The following is a 21970-nucleotide window of genomic DNA, read 5'->3' as shown; positions in this document are numbered from 1 at the left end:
ATTTGGTGTACTTTCGGGACCTTTTTATGCTGGGTCTCTGTGCCCTTTTACGATATGCTTTAGGGGCTGGAGAGGAGGTGCTTGTCAGCTCAATCGGTAGATGCAGAACCTCAGATCGTGCAGTTCGCATTGGTCGCTAGGTCAGGACGACAAAATCTAAACCTGCAAGTGGTGTCATGTGGAGACCAATGGACAAAACCTGTGGTTTAATTGTTTCCTGTATCCTGGTCTGTCTGTGGGTAAATGCGTGGTATCGTGTGATATTGAACCACGCAGATCAGGAAGGCCTTGGATTTGATCACTGGCCTGCACTGAATTAACCAGTATCACCATTGGCTTCCGGTGACCCCTGAAAGAAATTGCACGTGTGTGGGCGCTGGGTGAGGAGAGGATCAGGCTCGCCTGCGATAACCCCCTGGTCAAATAGCCCAGCAACATTCGCCGATTGGCTCACGATGGCTACTTGGCTGAGGTACCGCCAGCCCATTAACTCCTGCAAAACCTCAGTGTGAGCTACTTCAAGGGGAAAAATGGCACCTGAGTGGTATGCTAAAGAACAAGATCTAGTTCCCTAGAATCATACTCTATCAGTAAATGAGAGTTATCAGTTAACAAGCTAATAAAACATGTCAGCCTGCTGCAATAATGATTGAATATTCGAGTGATTAATGAAGCATTTTCTTCAGTGAGTTGAGATCATGGTTTAAAGTTCATCCCATAATTACGGGGATGGACTTTGGTTTAAGGTACAGTAAAGGCACAGCTGTGGAACCCCCTTTCTCTCCTCTTCCATTTGTTGGATGACCGGCAATTTTAGCAGGTCATCCAGACGCTCTCTGCAACCTACATGGGATTCTAATGTCAATCACTGCCTTTCCTTGTACATTGACCCTGTTAACAGCCAGATCCCAGCCAATCAGAGGGGCAACTGATATCGCAACACCTGACGCTATTTTTACCTGGTTGGACTTCAACTTAGTCACAGATCAAATCAAAGAAAGAGATAGAGTGAGTGGATGGGAGCAAAATAACTTCTGAAACGCAGGAAAACAAAAGAAAAACAAAATTTTGGAAAATGACGCTGGTCACGGGGAAGGTAAGTTTATTTTAATTTCAATAATTTTTCAAATAAGTAAAACCATCTTAGCATTTACTTATCAACTCTGTTTAAACACAGATCTCTCAAACAGGACAAAGTTCAGACAGAGATTGAAGCTCAGAGCTCATGGTGGCTGATTGAAACCTTTATGGACATTCCAATAACTTGGGACGCATTTAATTTGCAAAATTACTTAAAAAAATACTTGCATTTATATACCACCTTTCAGCTCAGGACGTCTCAAAGTCAAGGAAGACATTTTGAAGTATAGTCACCGTTGTAATATAGGGAAACACGGCAGCAAGCAAGGTCTCACAAACAGCAAAGTGATAGATAATCTGTTTTAGTAATGTCAGTTGAGGGATAAATATAGGCTAAGGTACCAGGGAGAACTCCCCTGCTCTTCTTGAATAGTGCTTTGGGATCTTTTACATTCCCCTGAGAGGACCTCAGTTTAATGTCTCATCTGAAAGATGGGCACTTCTAACAGTGCAGTGCTCCCTTAGTGCTACACTAGAGTGTTAGCCTAGTTTTGTACTCATGTCCCTGCAGTGGGGCTTGAGCCCACAACCATCTGACTCAGAGGTAAGAGTGCTACTGACTGAGCCATGGCTGCCACCTTAAATTTATTACGGTATTATAGTATGAGTGGGGAAAAGATCCTGGTTTATTTCATGAAACATATAAATGCAGAAATGAGAGGCCCAATGTAAACCCAGAGCGACCAGCAGGAACGAGGTGTTTAAAATGGAGGGAGGGCACTTCCCGCTGTGTTCCCGTTGCATCCAGCCTGCCACCATTTTAACCACAATGTTTCTGGTCGGGGGAAGGAGCCTGCCACAGGCAGGCAGGGGCCTCATTTATATTTAAAAGTTGGGGTCCGATGACGTCATTCAGACCTTGACTTTTAAATATTAATGAGGGCCCAGAAAGGTAAGTAATTTGAATTTGTTTTAGTTTCCTTGTGGGCCAAGGGGGCAGGAGAAACCTTGGGCCTCCCCTGTCCCGGGCCTCCCTCACCCTTCCCCCCCACCGCAATCCCCTCCAGACAAAACTCCCGACCACTTACCTCAGTGCCAGGGGCCGTTCCCGCGGGTTCCCGGCAGCGGCCTCCTGCTGCGTTAAGTCCCACTCCCGCCACCCGCCAGTTGTGGATCCCACTCGGAGGGGAAGTGGGGCTCAGGTGGAAGTCGCTCCTCCGACATGGTAACGAGGCCCGAGAGTTAAAGTGGCCCGGGTCTCACGCTAGCTGTAATGAGCCCGCCCCCGAGTCCTGACTCCCGCACAACGCCATCGCGCCCAGACTTAAAATCAAGGCCAGGGAGCAAGAAGAACTGGGAAAAATAATTCTTAGCAGTGTTCTGAAAGTTTACAAGTCTGAAATTCTGAGAGTTGTTAAAAATAGATAATGTGCAATTCTTGAACAAACATCAGTTCAACACTTAAGGGCAGCACGTATCAGACTTTTGGACTTGGCGTTCTTTCAGATTGACGCTGTGATTACATTGGCTTTTAATGTCCTCAGTCCAAGGGGATTCTGGTTCTGCCTTGGCACTGCCAGAAACGAAATTCATGTTTCCACTCACATTTGTAAAATTATTAGTAGGCAAGGCAGATTAATCCAAAATGCATTATTATGATGTCAAGTTTCCAGGCAAATCAGAACAAGACCAATGCTTGTTTTTCTCATGCTTGTTTAATTCTCCGATTGTAAAGCTGCCAAAGAAAAGCTTGAATCCTTCTTTCATGCCAATCGTGTCTTTGCTCCTCTGTATCTCCTAACTCTCTATACAGCCATAATCCACCCAATAATTGAACACAGGAAAGATGTGTCTTTATACAGCACCTTATCACACCTCTCTCAACAACTCACAGAGCTTCACATTTAATCAATTTCTTTGAAGTGCAGTGACTGTTGTTATGTAGGCAAACATAGCAGCCATTTTGCACAAAGCAAGATCCCACAAACGGTAATTAAATGAATGACCAGTTAGTCTGCTTTGGTGGTGTTGATTGAGGGAGGAAGGTTGCAGGACACTGGGACAACTCCTACTCCCCTTTGAAAAGTGCTAATGCTGCTCCCGTATTAGGAGAAGTTCTTCTAGAACCTGTCTTATGCTCCTCAAGATACTGGAAAAAACTTGTTGTTTGATAGGTGAACCTGTCTCTCCTCCAACCACTTTATCACGACGTTTCTTGCTTTTCTCTAACTACTGATGCTAATGTGGTCATTGCTGCTCTGAACTGACTCCATCAACCTTCCTAGCCACCATATATGACTTAACGTGGAGGAATTAAGGCTTGATTTTCTCCCCATTTCTGTTCCATCACCAAGACTGCCTTTTACAACCACTAGGATATTGTCTGCCACCACCTCTATCTCTCCCCCATCACCTTGAGGCTTCACTTCTCAAATGCTCTCTTCCCTGGCCTCTCCTTTCCATTAACTACAATTTATTGAGATTACTGCTGCCTCTCCCACACAGAGTCTTCCACCCTTAAAACTCCTGATTTTGCCAAGCTGTACCTGTTCCTTGTATCTCAAATGATCAACTATGAGATTCTCCCCTACTTGTGTTTGACTCCCTCCATGGCCTTGCTCCACCCTAACTCTGTGATCCCCTGTCGCTGTGTGTTTCTGCATGCAATCTCCTCTCCTTGGACACCGGTTTACTCCTTGTGTCAGCCACTGTTCCTTCTGCTACTGAACTCCATCCCAAAATCCCTCCATCTTACCGCCTCCCTTCCTTAAACACTTCTCTTTGATCATGCTTTCACTCCTCCCCAGCCCCGTTCACTTCTCCCCTCTTTCTCATGTGGTCCACGTCCACCTTTCTGTTAGGAGCGCTGTAGAAACACAATTTCTTGGTAGCTTTCTTCTTTTCTCCTGCTTAGCCATGGCTCAGTAGTAGCACTCTCACCTCTGATTCAGCAGGTTATGGGTTCAAGTCCCACTCCAGAGACTTGAGCACAAAATCTGGCCTGACACTCCAGTGTAGTACTGAAGGAGTGCGGCACTGTCAGAGGTGCTGTCTTTCAAATGGTACATCCAGCGCAGTACTGAAGGAGTCTTTCGGATGGGACATCCTGCAGTTGTGAAAAGCACTATAGAAATACAAGTTTCTGTAACTTTTCTCTAATTTACATTTAGCCAAAATGATTCATTTTAAGCCACGATTGATAATGGTGAAACCTATAATTTACAAGTATTGTACAGTTTATATAAAAAAAAACTTGCATATAATGTGCCATAAACACTTACTGCAACACACTTTCTGTTCTGCTTCTCTGTAACGTTTATCTGTCATGCTTAATCATACCCAAATTTATTCAAATCTATGCAAGTTGTTTCTACTTACCTCTGTTAGGCCTTTTTTAACATGTGATTGACTTGCAGCTCTGATCTTCTTATCCCTGACTCCCACAACATTTTAATTTTCAATAATTTTTATTTATAATACTTAATGGCCCAGAATCTGCTGTGAAAGTAATGGTGAGGCTAATAGCGCTCACCGTTATTTATGCGTAAATCGCACAGCAACTCCAGGCGAGGGCAGATGCACGGATTAAACCTGGAAATCCAAAAGTTACTGTCCAAGATGCGCTGCTCCGCCGTTAGCTTCACGAAAACGGCATCTCACCGTCATCCTCACTATTCAAATGCATTGAACGGCATGAAGTTCCTCTATTTATGAATTAAACTCACCACAGAACGTTAAGTCAAGTCATTTCAAGTCTAAGCACCCTTTTAATAATGTGATATGTGTTAATTACTGCCAGTCTACCTCTCTGGCATTGAAAATTAACTATTACAAGTGTGGCGTCTCATTCCTTCAGGTTTTAATTGTTGGAGGTAAATTGAAATTTGTTTTCTACTTTCCCTTTCTGTCTATTTTTTCTCTTTCTCTTAATCCAATCTTTCTTTATTTCTCTTTCTGTGCTTGATTTTACATTGAATTCGCCATTCTAACTTACACTTCCTTCTCAGTCCTTGTGCTGGTAATTTAACAATCCTTCAATTTGATTGATTAAGGAGATACACTGTTGCTTGGCCTGTTCACTCAGGTCCCAGATGCCCCGTTTCCATCTCCCACTCCCAGCAACTTGCGGCGCAAAATATCATCGAGGGCAAGTCTAACTAACAGCAGATGTCATTCGTTGCCCTGCTACAGCAAATTCTGGACCAATATATCACTCAGTGCACTAAAATTGCAATCATAAAAACAGCCACAATACGAAAATCTATCTAAATTATATTAAAAACTCTATTAACATTACATCAAAATATAGAGAGAGATTTAATTATTGCAGTTGGTAACACTTTATAAGTATAAGGTTCAATAGTAACTTTCAAAAGAGGATTGGATATTTACTTGAAAAGGATAAACAACTCACTGCATAAAAAAAAATTCTCCTTATCTCCCCTCTGGTTCTTTTGCCAACCATCTTAAAATGTCCTTGCCCAAGATCCATGTATGGGCACGTCCAACAGGGGTCACTGAAGCAGGAACCCTGATTAATTCTCTCTCTTCGTAGCTTAGGGATATTGAAGCAGGGCGTCAGCTTCTGCCTCACCAGAACAGGGAGTGAGCCTGGGTCCGTATGACTCAGTACCACACCAGGCACCCATTGAACCATCAGGAGCAATAAAGAGCAAAGTTTAATAATGTGAATGATGCTGAGCCTCACCTCGGATCTTTATCAAAGCAAATGCAGGATGTTTCCATCTACTTATCATCTCACCTTCAACAACAAGGAGTGGAAAGTACTGGAGAGGATATATCTAGTCTGGGCTTTCCTTTGTACACTAAAAGTTCTCTGTGACATTAGAGGGCTTCTTGTCTTCAGTACAGCCTATGTACAAACTTCATTTGAGGACATTAAGGATGAATATCCAATCTATTCTCAAAATATTACATCTCAACAGTAGTAAATACATCAAAATCAACTACATCAGTGATCTCTTTTCATTTTCCTACTTTAAGCCCCCTCTCCCACTCCTGTCTCCCCCCCCTTATCAACTGATAGTTGTTCTCTGATTGACAGCACTGGTGGCCAACCCTGTGATACCATGAAATTTCAGTCAAGTTTTTGATCACTGCAGTGAACACAACACTAGAAGGTCTTTTTAAATTCATTCTCAGGATGTGGGCAAGGCCGGCATTTACTGCCTATCCCGAGTTGTCCTTGTGAAGGTGATGATACAACTGAGTGGCTTGCTAGCCCATTTCAGAGGGCAGTTAAGAACCAACCATGTTAGTGTGGGACTGGAGTCACATAGGGGGAAAAAAATTGGATAAGGCCTATTGTTGGGCGTATATAGCACGATCCACTATTAACCCCGCCCGATGGCCCCTGAGCAAGCAGGACGAGAACTTCGTTCGGCCTCAGTACTTACCTCCAAGCAGCGTTGAAATCTAAGCCTTTCAGATGATTGAAGTAAATGCATAGTTTTCACCAGCAGGGGGAGCCCCAATCTCTTAAAGGGAGGATATCTCTTAAAATCTCTTAAAGGTAGCCGGTATTTGTTATTTGCTAAAAATAACAGTCTGCTGTCTGCATGGAGTCTGAACGGAGATCAGATATCGCACATGTAAAACACAGATGCAGATCCTGTCTCTATGTTTACAAACTGATGAGTTATGTTGAAACATTGAATGAAGTTTGCGCACTACTAAATCCCACATCCTCCAATCTGCATGCCAGACCTCACCAATCTAGCAATCTGAGTTTGTACCAGGCCTGCGAGAGTGCGTGCACCAAATTCTCTGCTGATGCACTAGAGGTCTTGGTGCAAGAGGTGGACAGAAGGAAGGGCATCCTATATCTGCGGGGGGGGGGGGGGTGCAAGAGGCCTTCCAGACATATGCCCAAAAGGCAGTAGGAGGCAGCGGGGGACAAAGTCAATGCCAGGCGCACAGCATCATGAACATGGATGCAGTGCAGAAAGAAGTTCAGTCCTTTGACACGAGTGGTCAAGGTGAGTGAGGTCAACTGTCAAGTGGTGTCTCCTACCAACTGCACCACTAGCTGCATCCACTGCTCCACGCACTTCACCCCCCATCACCCACATACTAACAAACTCTTTCCATCAGTACTCAACTCTTCCAATCAAATGATTCCTCTCACCCTTACACAGTACCACTATTGCAAGCCACCCACCCACAAATCTCAGGCCACACACACTGGCAGCTATTCAACCATAGAGTCATAGAGTTATACAGCACGGATAGAGGCCCTTCGGCCAATCGTGTCCGCGCCGGCCATCAAGCCCTGTCTACAGGCACATCACCCAGAAACATGTCCCGCATTCTTGCAGTAGAAGGTAGCGCATATCAGTAGGCAGCAAGTGACAGTGGCATTTAGCCCGTCGAGCCTATTCCGCCATTCAATGAGATCATGGTTGATCTGTGACCTAACTCCATATACCTGCCGTAGCCCCACATCCCTTAATACCCTTGGCTCATAGAAATCTATCAATCTCAGATTTAGAATTCTCAATTGAGCTAGTATCAGTTGTCGTTTGCAGAAGAGCATTCCAAACGTCTCCCACCCTTTGCATGTAGAAGAGTTTCCTAACTTCATTCCTGCACGTCCTGGCTCTAAATGTTCGGCTATGTTCCCGCGTCCTAGTATTCAAGTAAAGACCTCCAAAAACAGTTACAAATGCATCAGCAGCCAGAAGCAATAATCCAGCTACTAATCTGTAAATCCTGCATAGTTCCTTTAAATAGCGCTGGTGGGGGGGTCCTCCAGGCACTTTAAGACATGTTCAGATGGTCGGGGTTAAGACTGTGCGTTGAGTTGAATGTTAAGTCCCAAAAGGGTGTCTGTCACTTTAAATCAGCATTGCACCATTATATCCATTTTCTCTTTACTTTACATGCTGCCGGCGTTCGGTATTTGCACATGTGCTAATACCTATACCAAGATGGCGTCTGGCGCATGTCACACTGGAAACGTGCGTACGAAGCCAAGACGCCATCTTGGCATTTTGGGAGGCGCTACACGGCCCAATTTATAGCCCATAGGGTCTCAACTGGGTAAAGAGGGCGGGTTTCCTTCCCTAAAGGACATTAGGGAGTCAGTTGGGTTTATACGACAATCTGACTATTAATTATACCAGCTTTTTATTTCCATATTTTATGAGAAAAGGTCATTGATCCCATTTATCTGACTCTGGGGTAGGATTCCTCTGTGTTCTGTGTGTAACGTAATTGTAAGCCTGCTCTTTATAAATGGGTTCATGGTTTAGTTACGCAGCACACAGAGGCAGTCACCCCCTCTCCGTTTAAATCCTTGTTCAAGACCCTCACGGATTACTCTCACCTGCATTGTCCTGGCCCCTAGTTTCTGACCACCTTATTCAGGAATCTGTCCATTTTATTTAGAGAAGTCAAGCTGCCCTTTCAGCGCAAATGCAGGCAAAATTCTTCAAACACAGGGTGGCAGGGTGGTTTTGCAACTAATCTCGGGGCCAAAGCACGTATATCCTGAAGAGGTCTCCTATGGAGCGCAAATTTGGATTGCAAAGCTCCTGGACTCCTTCACAAATTTTACTCAGATTTTGTCCCCTTCTGTGCTGTATGATTCTATGATTCTACCACAGAATCAAACTCGCCTGTGACGCCTACAGTGATGGAATAGCCTGCCGATGCTCTCCGTCAAAGCTAATCCATGGAGAATGGCAGCTCTGTGCCAAAGGGCCATCAGCTCCTGCGATCTGTACCCGCCAGCTGTGTCTTTGAAAGGAATAACAAAGAACGACCTGTATTGTACTCCTTTACATGTACACATCCAAACACAGCCCTGTGAAAGAGAACATACTGTACCTTTGCCAAACTGTTTGTTAACATCCCAACTCATTTTATCAATATTCCTTCAGGTCCACTATCAGTATAGATTAGAGTCTCCAGGAAGTTGACATCATAATCTCTGCCCTTATTTGATTTGAGATACAGAATTAGGCTGAATCAGCAGTCTGATTAACTAGAGAAGAGTCTTCAGGATGGTTTATTACATGACTTTTCATAATGGGGTCGATGGACCATAGGGAGTCTGTGTGATGATCGTAGGGAGACTGCGTGGTGATCGTAGGGAGTCTGGGCGGTGATCGTAGGGAGTCTGGGCGGTGATCGTAGGGAGTCTGGGCGGTGATCGTAGGAAGTCTGGGCGGTGATCGTAGAAGTTAGGACAGAGAGTGACTGCGGGTATGTCAATATTTACAGCGGGTCTCTGGGAGTGTGTCAATATTTACAGCGGGTCTCTGGGAGTGGTTAATATTTGCCGGGTGTCCCTGGGAGTGGTTAATATTTGCAGGGGGTCTCCATGATGTTAATATTTGCCGGCTGTCCCAGGGAGTGTATCAATATTTTAAGGGGTTTCCTAAGAGTTAATAGTTTTCGGGGGTCCTCAGGAGTGTGTTAATATTTACAGGGGGGTCCCCGGGAGTGTGTCAATATTTACAGGGGGTCCCTGGGAGTGTGAAAATGTTTGGAGGGGGACCCCGGGAGTGTGTCAATATTTACAAGGGGGTCCCCGGGAGTGTGTTAATATTTACAGGGGGGTCCCCGGGAGTGTGTCAGTATTTACAGGGGGTCCCTGGGAGTGTGAAAATGTTTGGAGGGTGACCCCGGGAGTGTGTCAATATTTACAAGGGGGTCCCCGGGAGTGTGTCAATATTTACAGGGGGGTCCCCGGGAGTGTGTCAATATTTACAGGGGGTCCCTGGGAGTGTGAAAATATTTGGAGGGGGACCCCGGAGTGTCCCAATATTTACATGGGGTCTCCAGGAGTGTGAAAATATTTGCAGGAGTTCCCCGGGAATGTGTCAGTATTTATAGGGGTCCCAGGGAGTCTGTAGTGGGTTTCGGGGATCTTTGAGAATGTGTCAATATTTCCACAATGCCTCAACACACAAATATTTTGCTGGCTAGAAAAAATTGTACAAACTTGTATCCAATGGTTTGCAGCCCATGAGTGATTCTGTTATCCCGAGGCAGGCCAATTTTAACATTTATTTATTTTCCACTGTCCTCTCTCTATTCTTTCTTTATTGACAGGGGCAGGGTGGGAAGAGGTAATTTGAGTGGAAGGTGGCTCGTATGGAGTGTAAATACCGGCATAGACCAGTTGGGCCAAATGGCTTATTTCTGCACTGTAGATTCAATGTTATGTAATTCTATGTATGTAAGTGTCAGTATGCTATTCAACTGGGTGAGGAGATCACAGCTGAGCTTGATCCTGTCCCAACTCAACATCTCCCCAAAGCACACTTTCCAGTAGGTACTGAGCAGGAGGGGGATCCCTGCCCAATTCTTTTTACTTCTCGTCCTCCCCGCTCAGAGTTTAATGAGGCCGATTATAATGGACCCCGTCACTATATCGATTAGTGGCTAGCTAAGGACACCCACCCTAAAGGACATCCGTCTCGAAGGACCACCCGCCCCGAACTTGTGAATCTGCCCTTCCCCCCTACCAGCTCCAGTTGTAGGTTTTAATCTCCAGTACAGTACATCGAGGCTAATATTCATCAGAGAGCTGATGCAATAGACAGATTTAGAATCATAGAACGAAACAGCACAGAAGGAGGCCATTCGGTTCGTCGTGCCTGTGCCGGCTCTTTGAAAGAGCTATCCAGTTAGTCCCAATCCCCTGCTCTTTCCCCATAGCCCTGCAAATTTCTTCTTTTCAAGTGTTTATCCAATTCCCTTTGGCAAGTTACTATTGAATCTGCTTCCACCGCCCTTTCAGGCAGTGCATTCCAGATCACAACTCTCTGCGTAAAGAAAATATCCTCATCTCCCCTCTGGTTGTTTTGACAATTATCTTAAACCTGTGACCTCTGCTTACCGACCCTCCTGCCTGTGTAAATAGTTTCTCCCTATCTACTCTATCAAAACCCCATATAATTTGGAATGCCTCTATTAAATCTCCCCTTAGCCTTCTCCGCCCTAAGGAGAACAATCCCAGCTTCTCTAATCTCTCCACATAACTGAAGTCCCTCATCCCTGGTACCATTCTAGTAAATCTCCTCTGCACCCTCTCCAAAGCCTTGACATCCTTCCTAAAGTGCATTGCCCAGAATTGGACACAATACTCCAGCTAGCTCAACTGGACTATCTGTCCGTTGAGTAAAATAAAGGCTGGCACAGTGCTGGTCAGTTACCACCAAATGTTGGCGGTACATTTAGTAAATATTTACACAGATAATGACACCTTGGAACAGAACCAACTTTTTCACCGATTTGGCTCCTAAAATCCAATATGGACTCCTGGAAGTTGGACATGGGAGGCTGTGTTACACGCGTGTTGCGATACTGAAATGCTAAATTAAACAACTGGCTGTTTTCCTTTAATTTTACAATATTGGTTAAAGAACATTGTCCAGGGATGGTTTGACTCAGCTCGCTGGTGCTGTCAATCTTCTATCATGGAATTGTTTGACTGTGGGTTCATAGCCACGTTTCCCCTGTGGGGTGAGTTTCTAATCTGCCAGGGGGCAGTGCCCAGTGGAGACGAGGTAATCACCCGAAAGGGTGTCCTCCTCCATGTTGAGCATCACTTGGAGGAAGCACTGAGGGAAGCAAGGGCACAGAATGTACTCTGGGTAGGGGACTTCAATCTCCATCACCAAGAGTGGCTCGGTAGCACCACTACTGACCGAGCTGGCCGAGTCCTGAAGGACATAACTGCCAGACTGGGCCTGCGGCAGGTGGTGAGCGAACCAACACGAGGAAAAACCTACTTGACCTCGTCCTCACCAATCTACCTGTCGCAGATGCATCTGTCCATGACAGTATTGGTAGGAGTGACCACCGCACAGTGCTTGTGGAGATGAAGTCCCATCTTCACACTGAGGACACCACCCAACATGTTGTGTGGCACTATCACCGTGCTAACTGGGATAGATTCAGAACATATATAGCAGCTCAAAACTGGGCATCCATGAGGCGCTGTGGGCCATCAACAGCAGCAGAATTGAATTTCAGCACAATCTGTAACCTCATGGCCTGGCATCTTCCTCACTGTACCATTACCAACAAGCCAGGGGATCAACCCTGGTTCAATGAGGAGTGTAGAAGAGCATGCCAGGAGCAGCACCAAGCGTATCTAAAAATGAGATGCCAACCTGTGAAGCTACAACACAGGACTACATGCATGCTAAACAGTGGAAGGAACATGCTATAGACAAAGCTAAGCAATTCCACAACCAACGGATCAGATAAAAGCTCTGCAGTCCTACCACATCCAGTCGTGAATGGTGGTGGACAATTAAACAACTAACTGGAGGAGGTGCTCTGTAAACATCCCCATCCTCAATGATGGCGGAGTCCAGCACGTGAGTGCAAAAGACAAGGCTGAAGCATTTGCAACCATCTTCAGCCAGAAGTGCCGAGTGGATGATCCATCTCGGCCTCCTCCCGACATCCCCACCATCACAGAAGCCAGTCTTCAGCCAATTCGATTCACTCCACGTGATATCAAGAAACGGCTGAGTGCACTGGATATAACAAAGGCTATGGGCCCCGACAACATCCTGGCTGTAGTGCTGAAGACTTGTGCTCCAGAACTAGCTGCGCCTCTAGCCAAGCTGTTCCAGTACAGCTACAACACTGGCATCTACCCGACAATGTGGAAAATTGCCCAGGTATGTCCTGTCCACAAAACGCAGGACAAATCCAATCCAGCCAATTACCGCCCCTTCAGTCTACTCTCAATCATCAGCAAAGTGATGGAAAGTGTCGTCGACAGTGCTATCAAGTGGCACTTACTCACCAATAACCTGCTCACCGATGCTCAGTTTGAGTTCCGCCAGGACCACTCCAGACCTCATTACAACCTTGGTCCAAACATGGACAAAAGAGCTGAATTCCAGAGGTTAGGTGAGAGTAACTGCCCTTGACATCAAGGTAGCATTTGACCGAATGCGGCACCAAGGAGCCCGAGTAAAATTGAAGTCAATGGGAATCAGGGGGAAAACTCTCCAGTAACTGGAGTCATACCTAGCACAAAGGAAGGTGGTAGTGGTTGTTGGAGGCCAATCATCTCAGCCCCTGGACATTGTTGCAGGAGTTCCTCAGGGCAGTGTCCTAGGCCCAACCATCTTCAGCTGCTTCATCAATGACCTTCCCTCCATCATAAGGTCAGAAATGGGGATGTTCGCTGGTGATTGCACAGTGTTCCGTTCCATTCGCAACCCCTCAGATAATGACTGCCTACATGCAGCAAGACCTGGACAACATCCAGGCTTGGGCTCATAAGTGGCAAGTAACATTCGTGCCAGGCAATGACCATCTCCAACAAGAGAGAGTCCAACCACCTCCCCTTGACATTCAACAGCATTACCATCGCCGAATCCCCCACCATCAACATCCTGGCGGTCACCATTGACCAGAAACTTAACTGGACCAGCCATATAAATACTGTGGCTACAAGAGCAGGTCAGAGGCTGGGTATTCTGCGGCCAGTGACTCACCTCCTGACTCCCCAAAGCCTTTCTACCATCTACAAGGCACAAGTCAGGAGTGTGATGGAATACTCTCCACTTGCCTGGATGACTGCAGCTCCAACAACACTCAAGAAGCTCGACACCATCCAAGATAAAGCAGTCCGCTTGATTGGCACCCCATCCACCACCCGAAACATTCACTCCTTTCACCACTGGCGCACTGTGGCTGCAGTGTGTACCATCCACAGGATGCACTGCAGCAACTCGCCAAGGCTTCTTCGACAGCACCTCCCAAACCCGCGACCTCTACCACCTAGAAGGACAAGAGCAGCAGGCACATGGGAACAACACCACCTGCACATTCCCCTCCAAGTCACACACCATCCCGACTTGGAAATATATCGCCGTTTCTTCATTGTCGTTGGGTCAAAATCCTGGAACTCCCTTTCTAACAGCACAGTGGGAGAACCTTCACCACACGGACTGCAGCGGTTCAAGGCGGCGGCTCACCACCACCTTCTCAAGGGCAATTAGGGATGGGCAATACATGCTGGCCTTGCCAGCGATGCCCACATCCCATGAACGAATAAAAAAACAGGTAGAAGAGGAAATTGAAGGGTTGTTGTGCGGGTCAGAGCTGCAAAGAGATCAAGTACATTTTACATGGGGAAGGGAATGCATATTGCTAAAGGAAAGTGAAAGGTAAGTTGTGTCCTGTTAGGGTACACTTCCGTAGACTTTGGTCGCGGGCCGGTACCCCAACCAAATTGTCATTCGCAATGCGTGAGCTCAGTCAACCAGTGTTGTCAGACTATTGGGTCATTCACACGAACGTAGGAAAAGGCCATCTAGCCCCTGAAACTTGCCCCATCCAAGCAAAGTGAGGCCTTGGACACCAAACCTCCACCTGTCACTCTCCTGGGAGAAGCAAACCAAACAGGCCCATTTAGAAACAAACAATGGGAAATAACTCTCCAACTCCCAATCAAGGCCAATCAAGCAAAGCACCAGCCCCATAAATCCTTCGAATCCGAATTAACCCTTCATCACTGGCAATGTCCCCTCCTCTCCTGTTCAGTTTCCTTTTTGAAGGGAATCCATATGGCAGCAAGCTTCACCAATCGGTTCCAGAGAGCCTATTGACAACACTGGACACTTTCTTGCAGGAGCCACTGGACGGTGATTAGGAGCCTGAGCCCCTGTTGGTTTAGCCCAGGGGCATTGAGGCCAACCATAGTTTCCCAACTGCCCGAATTTCATTGCCCCACCACCGGCGGCCGTACCTTCAGCTGTCTAGGCCCTAAGCTCTGGAATTCCCTGCCTAAACCTCTCTGCCTCTCCGCCTCTCTCCTCCTTTAAGATGCTCCTTAAAACACACCCTTTTGGCCGAGCACCTGTCCTATGTGGCTCAGTGTCAATTTTTGTCTGATTACGCTCCCGTGAAGATCCTCGGGACGTTTACCTACGTGAAAGGTGCTATCTAAATGCAAGTTGTTGTTGTTGGATGGAATCAAACAAGATCAAATAAGTGATTAATTTTTTTGGCTGGCAGGATTTGCAGCCAGTGTATTTTACAGCAAACAAAGCCAACAGCAAACTAAGTTTATTTACTCAGCAACAGCAAAGCAAACAACCTCTATTTACCGAATATTTAAAAAGAATCTCTAGGAAATGCAACCAACAGAACTCGTGCATAAAATCAATCCCAGACACTTGTAGTAGTCCGGTCTCCAGGCGTGATTGACGGGGGAATTACCCAATCATCTCCATTCTGGCCGGGAATAGTGGTGTCACTATATGCAGCCTTAATTGGATAGCTCTTTTAGAGAGCCGGCAGGGGCATGATGGGCAGAATGGCCTCCTTTTGTGCTGTATCATTCTAGGCTTTTATATACAAATGGAAATGAAGAATTTACTTATGTGGGCTCCCACTTCCAATCTTTTTACTGACTATCTGTGTAAATCACTCTGCCGCACTGAGTTTTGGTGCGGTTCCCCCGGCTTGTATTTGAGGTTAAAGCTTCTGTGTTTTTCTTGTCTAGACGCAGGCAAACTGCCTGCCCCACGATCTGGACAGTGTGGAGCTGCTGGACCTACTGTTCGACCAACAGGACGGGATTCTTCGCCATGAAGGCTTCCACACAGATGGCAGTGGGAATGCAGAGAGCTGGGCACTAGCACAACCGAGCGTAAGAAACATCGTAACCGCGGGTCACCCCGACACACAGAGCATCGTAACCCCAGGTCACCCCGACACACAGAGCATCATAACCCTGGGTCACCCCGACACACAGAGCATCGTAATCCCCCCGGTCAACCCGACACACAGAGCATCGTAACCCCAGGTCACCCCGACACACAGAGCATCGTAACCGCGGGTCACCCCGACACACAGAGCATCGTAACCCTGGGTCACCCCGACACACAGAGCATCGTAATCCCCCCGGTCAACCCGACACACAGAGCATCGTAACCCCAGGTCACCCCGACACACAGAGCATCGTAACCCCGGGTCACCCCGACACACAGAGCATCGTAAACCCCGGGTCACCCCGACACACAGAGCATCGTAACCCCCAGGTCACCCCGACAAACAGAGCATCGTAAACCCCGGGTCACCCCGACACACAGAGCATCGTAACCCCCAGGTCACCCCGACACACAGAGCATCGTAACCCCGGGTCACCCCGACACACAGAGCATCATAACCCTGGGTCACCCCGACACACAGAGCATCGTAACCCCCCCGGTCAACCCGACACACAGAGCATCGTAACCCCCCCCCCCCGGTCAACCCGACACACAGAGCATCGTAACCCCCAGGTCACCCCGACACACAGAGCATCGTAACCCCGGGTCACCCCGACACACAGAGCATCATAACCCTGCGTCAACCCGACACACAGAGCATCGTAACCCCCCCGGTCAACCCGACACACAGAGCATCGTAACCCCCCCCCCCCACCCGGTCAACCTGACACACAGAGCATCGTAACCCCCAGGTCACCCCGACACACAGAGCATCGTAACCCCCCCCGGTCAACCCGACACACAGAGCATCGTAACCCCCAGGTCACCCCGACACACAGAGCATCGTAACCCCGGGTCACCCCGACACACAGAGCATCGTAACCCCCAGGTCACCCCGACACACAGAGCATCGTAACCCCAGGTCACCCCGACACACAGAGCATCATAACCCTGCGTCACCCCGACACACAGAGCATCGTAACCCCCCCCCCCCCGGTCAACCCGACACACAGAGCATCGTAACCCCCAGGTCACCCAGACACACAGAGCATCGTAACCCCCCCCGGTCAACCCGACACACAGAGCATCGTAACCCCCAGGTCACCCCGACACACAGAGCATCATAACCCCGGGTCACCCCGACACACAGAGCATCGTAACCCCAGGTCACCCCGACACACAGAGCATCGTAACCCCAGGTCACCCCGACACACAGAGCATCGTAACCCCCCCCGGTCAACCCGACACACAGAGCATCGTAACCCCCAGGTCACCCCAACACACAGAGCATCGTAACCCCGGGTCACCCCGACACACAGAGCATCGTAAACCCCGGGTCACCCCGACACACAGAGCATCGTAACCCCGGGTCACCAACACACACACAGAGCATCGTAACCCCCAGGTCACCCCAACACACAGAGCATCGTAACCCCGGGTCACCCCGACACACACAGCATCGTAACCCCGGGTCACCCCGACACACAGAGCATCGTAACCCCGGGTCACCAACACACACACAGAGCATCATAACCCCCAGGTCACCCCGACACACAGAGCATCGTAGCCCCGGGTCACCAACACACACAGAGCATCGTAACCCCGGGTCACCCCGACACACAGAGCATCGTAACCCCGGGTCACCCCGACACACAGAGCATCGTAACCCCGGGTCACCCCGACACACAGAGCATCGTAACCCCGGGTCACCCACACACACAGAGTATCGTAACCCCGGGTTACCCCACACACGGAATATCGTAACCCTGGGTCACCCCACTCACAGAGCATTGTAACCCTTGGTCACCCCCCCACACAGAGCATTGTAACCCTGGGTCACCCCACACATGGAGCATCGTAACACTGGGTCACCCCACACACATACAGCATCGTAACCCTGGGTCACCCCCACACGGAGCATCGTAACCCTGGGCACCCACACATAGAGCATCATAACCCCAGGTCACCGCCACACACGGAGGATCGTAACCCTGGGTCACCGCCACACACGAAGCTCTGTAACCCAGTGTTACACTCCTCCATTACAGCTGGTAAAGTATTGGTAGAAATCTCTAGAACTGGTTTACCCAGTGCTCCTTCTTTCCCACCCCCCCAGATCCTCAATGGGAGCAGCAACGAAGAGTTCTTGTCCTCCATCCTGGCTGAACCTGTCCCTGCCTCCCCGCTCTGGTCCTCGGCCGGCAGTGACAGCGGGATATCCGAAGACCACCAGTCCGACCAGCTGGACAGCCCCCAGCACTGCGTGCCGTCCAACAGCCCCGAGAGGAACGAGGCCTCCCGATCTGAGCCTGCCTTTCACCGAGGGCTGGACTCCTGCTGCCAGGCCGCTGGTCCGAGGGCTCCAGGGACGGACTACCCGGATGCTGAGATCGCCATCGATTTCGGTAAGAAGCCGAGCTTCCCTCTAACTGTAGGTTGGTGTGAGTGGGGTTGGGGGATGGGGGGGGGGTCAGAGAGGAATTTTCCCGATTTTTTTTCGCCCCAAATTGGCCTGGGTTGTTATCTGGTTCCCCAGGAGGTCACACGGTTTTTGGGTGGGGTGGGGAAAGTATATATTGTGATGCACAAGTGATCGCAGTTGTGTGGGACAGGCTGGATGGACCAGAGGGTCTTTTCCTGTTAGCGCAAAGAGCCTATGCCATGAGTTTGGGTTGCCTCCTGGATTGTCCTGGAGTCTCCAGGAATTAAAGATCAATCTCCCTCACATTTCTGCGAGCGACACCTGGGAGAAACGTCATTAACAAAACAATTGTGTGTTTTTCTCATTTTCTTTGAACGCTTTTGTTTATTAGTTGTAAAAATATTGGAGATGGGGGGAAAAGGCTGTTTGACAGGGCGAGGCAGTTGCAGATTGGAGGTCATGTGATGAAATCTTGTACGCCCAACCAGAGTTGGCAATCCTACTTAGCTTTCTTTCTTCACTTAGAGTTGAACTTCGTGGGCAGCACGCAGTTCTGCAAAAAAAACCAAATCAGTTTATTAACACAAGGACATGGTCCAGGCGACGTGCTGCCTTACTTCAGAAACACCATTTATTGCGCTGTAGACAAGCAACCCTCATACATTGCCACAGAGGGCCAAGTGGGGCTCCAATGCACCTCCTGAGGCTAGGCGCGGCCCATCATGTGACGCACAGTCTGGCCCCTTTACCTCCTCTGTAGCAGTGGATGTCTGGATTTCCATCGGTGGTTAGAGAGACTGTGAGGGAGAGGCAATCACATCTCTTCCCCTGAGCCTTGTTTCAATGTATCATGCTCCCCATTTTCCCCTTGAGTCTTTGCATGAAGGGAGATGATGACCACTCAGAGAAACATAGGAACAGGAGGAGGCCATTCAGCCCCTCGAGCCTTTTCCGCCACTCAAAGATATCATGGCTGATCTGTATCTTAACTCCATTTACCCGCCTTGGTTCCATATCTCTTAATATCCTTGTCTAACAAAAGTCTATCTATCTCAGTTTTGAATTTTTCAATTGACCTCAGCCTCAATGGCATTTTGGGGGAGAATTTTCCAGATTTCCACTACCCTTTGTGTGAAGAAGTGCTTCCTGACATCGGCCTAGGTCTAATTTTAAGGTTATGCCCCCTTATTCTGGACTCCCCCACCAGAGGAAATAGTTTCTCTCTATCTACCCTATCAAATCCTTTCATCATCTTAAACACCTCAATTAGATCATAAGAACATAAGAACATAAGAAATAGGAGCAGGAGTAGGCCAATCGGCCCCTCGAGCCTGCTCCGCCATTCAATAAGATCATGGCTGATCTGGTCCTAACCTCAAATCTAAAATCATGTCCAATTTCCTGCCCGCTCCCCGTAACCCCTAATTCCCTTTACTTCTAGGAAACTGTCTATTTCTGTTTTAAATTTATTTAATGTTGTAGCTTCCACAGCTTCCTGGGGCAGCAAATTCCACAGACACAGATCACCCCTTAACCTTCTATATTCAAGGGAACACAAGTCAAGCCTATGCAGCCTGTCCTCATAATTTAACCCTTTTAACCCTGGTATTATTCTGATGAATCTGCACTGCACCCTCTCCAGGGTCAATATGTCCTTCCTGAGGTGCAGTGCTCAGAAACGATTGCAGTACTCCAGATGCGGTCTAATCAGAGCTTTATAGAACTTCTCAAACGACAGCTGTTTTACCCTGCAGCGAGCTCTTTGCGCCCATTTCTTGCATGCTGCTGTGAGCGTATGTGTCGACTTGCATGCAACATCGGGGGAGCGGGATGGGGGCGCAGTGTGCAAGCACCTTGAAGGAACCTATAGCTGCCGGACAAGAGGTGATGGGAAAAATACTCTAAATGTCAACATTACCCATTAAATTGACTGAAACTCACTCAGTTCAAGATTAATACTAAGCACCCATAGCATCAATTGCCCCCTGTCTCACTGTGTGCACTGCTGTTAGTTAGCTCCCTTTTTAAATAACAGTCCCAAACACTTACCTTGCCATAGTCTGTGGAATAAGGCACCAGCTCACAGTAAAGTGATGTTAAGGTTTCACAAGCTCACTCTTACACGAGATTCAAGCACAGGCCCATCTTGCTATCAAAGATCACCATAAAGGAACATCTTGCAAACAGTGACCATAATATGATCGAGTTTGAAATTACGTTTGAGAGGGAGAAGGGAGAGTCACAAACCAAGGTTTTAAATTTAAGACAAACTTAGAAGGGATGATTCTCTTCATAGCGCAGCACTGCCTTGAAAGAAAAGCAGGTCTCACACTATCCTTGTGATGGGGCACAGACAGCGACAAGTCAAGGTTACTGTCTGTCTGTTTGGAGACAAGGGTGACTTCGGTAAATCATCTGAGTAGACACAGTAAATACACAGTAAATACACAGCATATACACAGTAAATACACAGTAAATACACAGCATATACACAGTAAATACATCGTAGATGCACAGAAAATGCACCCGTTCTGAAATAGCAAAAGTGTCAGAAGATGTCTCTGCTTTAATCATTCAAATAAGTAACACGCAAATTGTGGCAATTAAGCTTTAACTATTTAGATGGAGCTTTTAAATGGTTCTATATCTTTGGAATTAATGTGCAATTTGTAACTGCTCCTATAGATTTCTTGTCCTGCGCTGTTTTGCTGGCCACCTCTAGGATCTGGGCCGTCTTTGCACAAACATGCCCGCTATAAGAGGTGGGGTCTATAATTACAAATTACAAAAAGGGAGCTCCTTCTATGCAACTTTGGACCGCCTAATTTTGCCTCTCCTGAAGGTCCTGAGAGTTCTCCAGCACCTCACTCAAATGGCCATTCTTCATGCTTGAGTGCGGGCAGCAGGTCTCTACCAGCTATTTGACTGTGGCGGGCATCACAGAGAAACCTGATCCCTTGTCCTCACCTGATCCCCACATCCTGGCAGATGTCACTGGATAGCATTCGGGAGGGAACAAACTCAATTGTAGTGTCCAACTGCTGTTGTCGGGAGGGGTAGAGGGAGTACTGGCCAGGGCTCAGAGCTGGGATCTTAATACTCGCAGTGCCTTATCACTCTGAAAGTACATCAGCCATCTTGTATCAACAATATCACAAAAAGCCATGAGCTGACCAATCAGTCTGTTTTTAGCTGGTATTCGTTGAGGGAGGAATGTTGACCTGGATATCAGGAGATCTCCTTGCTGTTCTACACCCAGAACCACTACAGTGGCCAGTGCCTTTACCCACTAGGCATTGGGGGGAGCTGCTTCTGTTTTCCCACTTGCGCACAGTAGGTCGATAAAAGCCACAGTATTCAGAACAACTGAGTATAAGGCACAGGTCCAATATCCTGTGATTCTACCTTACCCCAGAATGACCACAAGGTGGCACCAGATATACATTTCACTGAATATTTCCACACACAAAATTAACAACGAAGGAATCAGCTATATGATCGAGAAAAACAACAGAAATAAGTGAGAAATAACGATTCTGGCTTTGACCATTTTTTTTTGCTGGTGTTTTTGATCGAGAATCATAGAAATTGTAGCACAAGAGACCATTCAGCCCATCGGGCCTGTGCTGGTGCTAGCTCTTCAATGGAGCTGTCCACTCTAATCCCATTTCCCTGCCCTTGCCTCATACTAACTACTAAATTCCCGTTCGTCATCTCAGCAATGATGGAGCCGAATGAATTAACTCCA

General features: G+C 47.6%; 1 protein-coding gene across 1 annotated transcript in view; it reads left to right on the top strand.

Annotated features, from left to right (window-relative positions):
* The first annotated feature begins 922 nt into the window (after positions 1 to 922).
* The window catches only part of LOC137299723 (cyclic AMP-responsive element-binding protein 3-like protein 3), a 39041-nt gene continuing 17993 nt past the window's right edge, over positions 923 to 21970 (top strand). Inside the window, exons 1-3 of the mRNA XM_067968660.1 lie at positions 923 to 1096; positions 15593 to 15739; positions 17917 to 18205. Of these exons, the coding sequence (XP_067824761.1) occupies positions 1076 to 1096; positions 15593 to 15739; positions 17917 to 18205 (457 nt within the window). The 5' untranslated portion in view covers positions 923 to 1075. The remainder of the gene's footprint in view (positions 1097 to 15592; positions 15740 to 17916; positions 18206 to 21970) is intronic.

The sequence above is a fragment of the Heptranchias perlo genome, chromosome 29, assembly GCF_035084215.1.
Source record: "Heptranchias perlo isolate sHepPer1 chromosome 29, sHepPer1.hap1, whole genome shotgun sequence".
NCBI classification, from domain to species: Eukaryota; Metazoa; Chordata; class Chondrichthyes; order Hexanchiformes; family Hexanchidae; genus Heptranchias; species Heptranchias perlo.
This window is presented reverse-complemented; position numbering and strand designations above follow the sequence as displayed.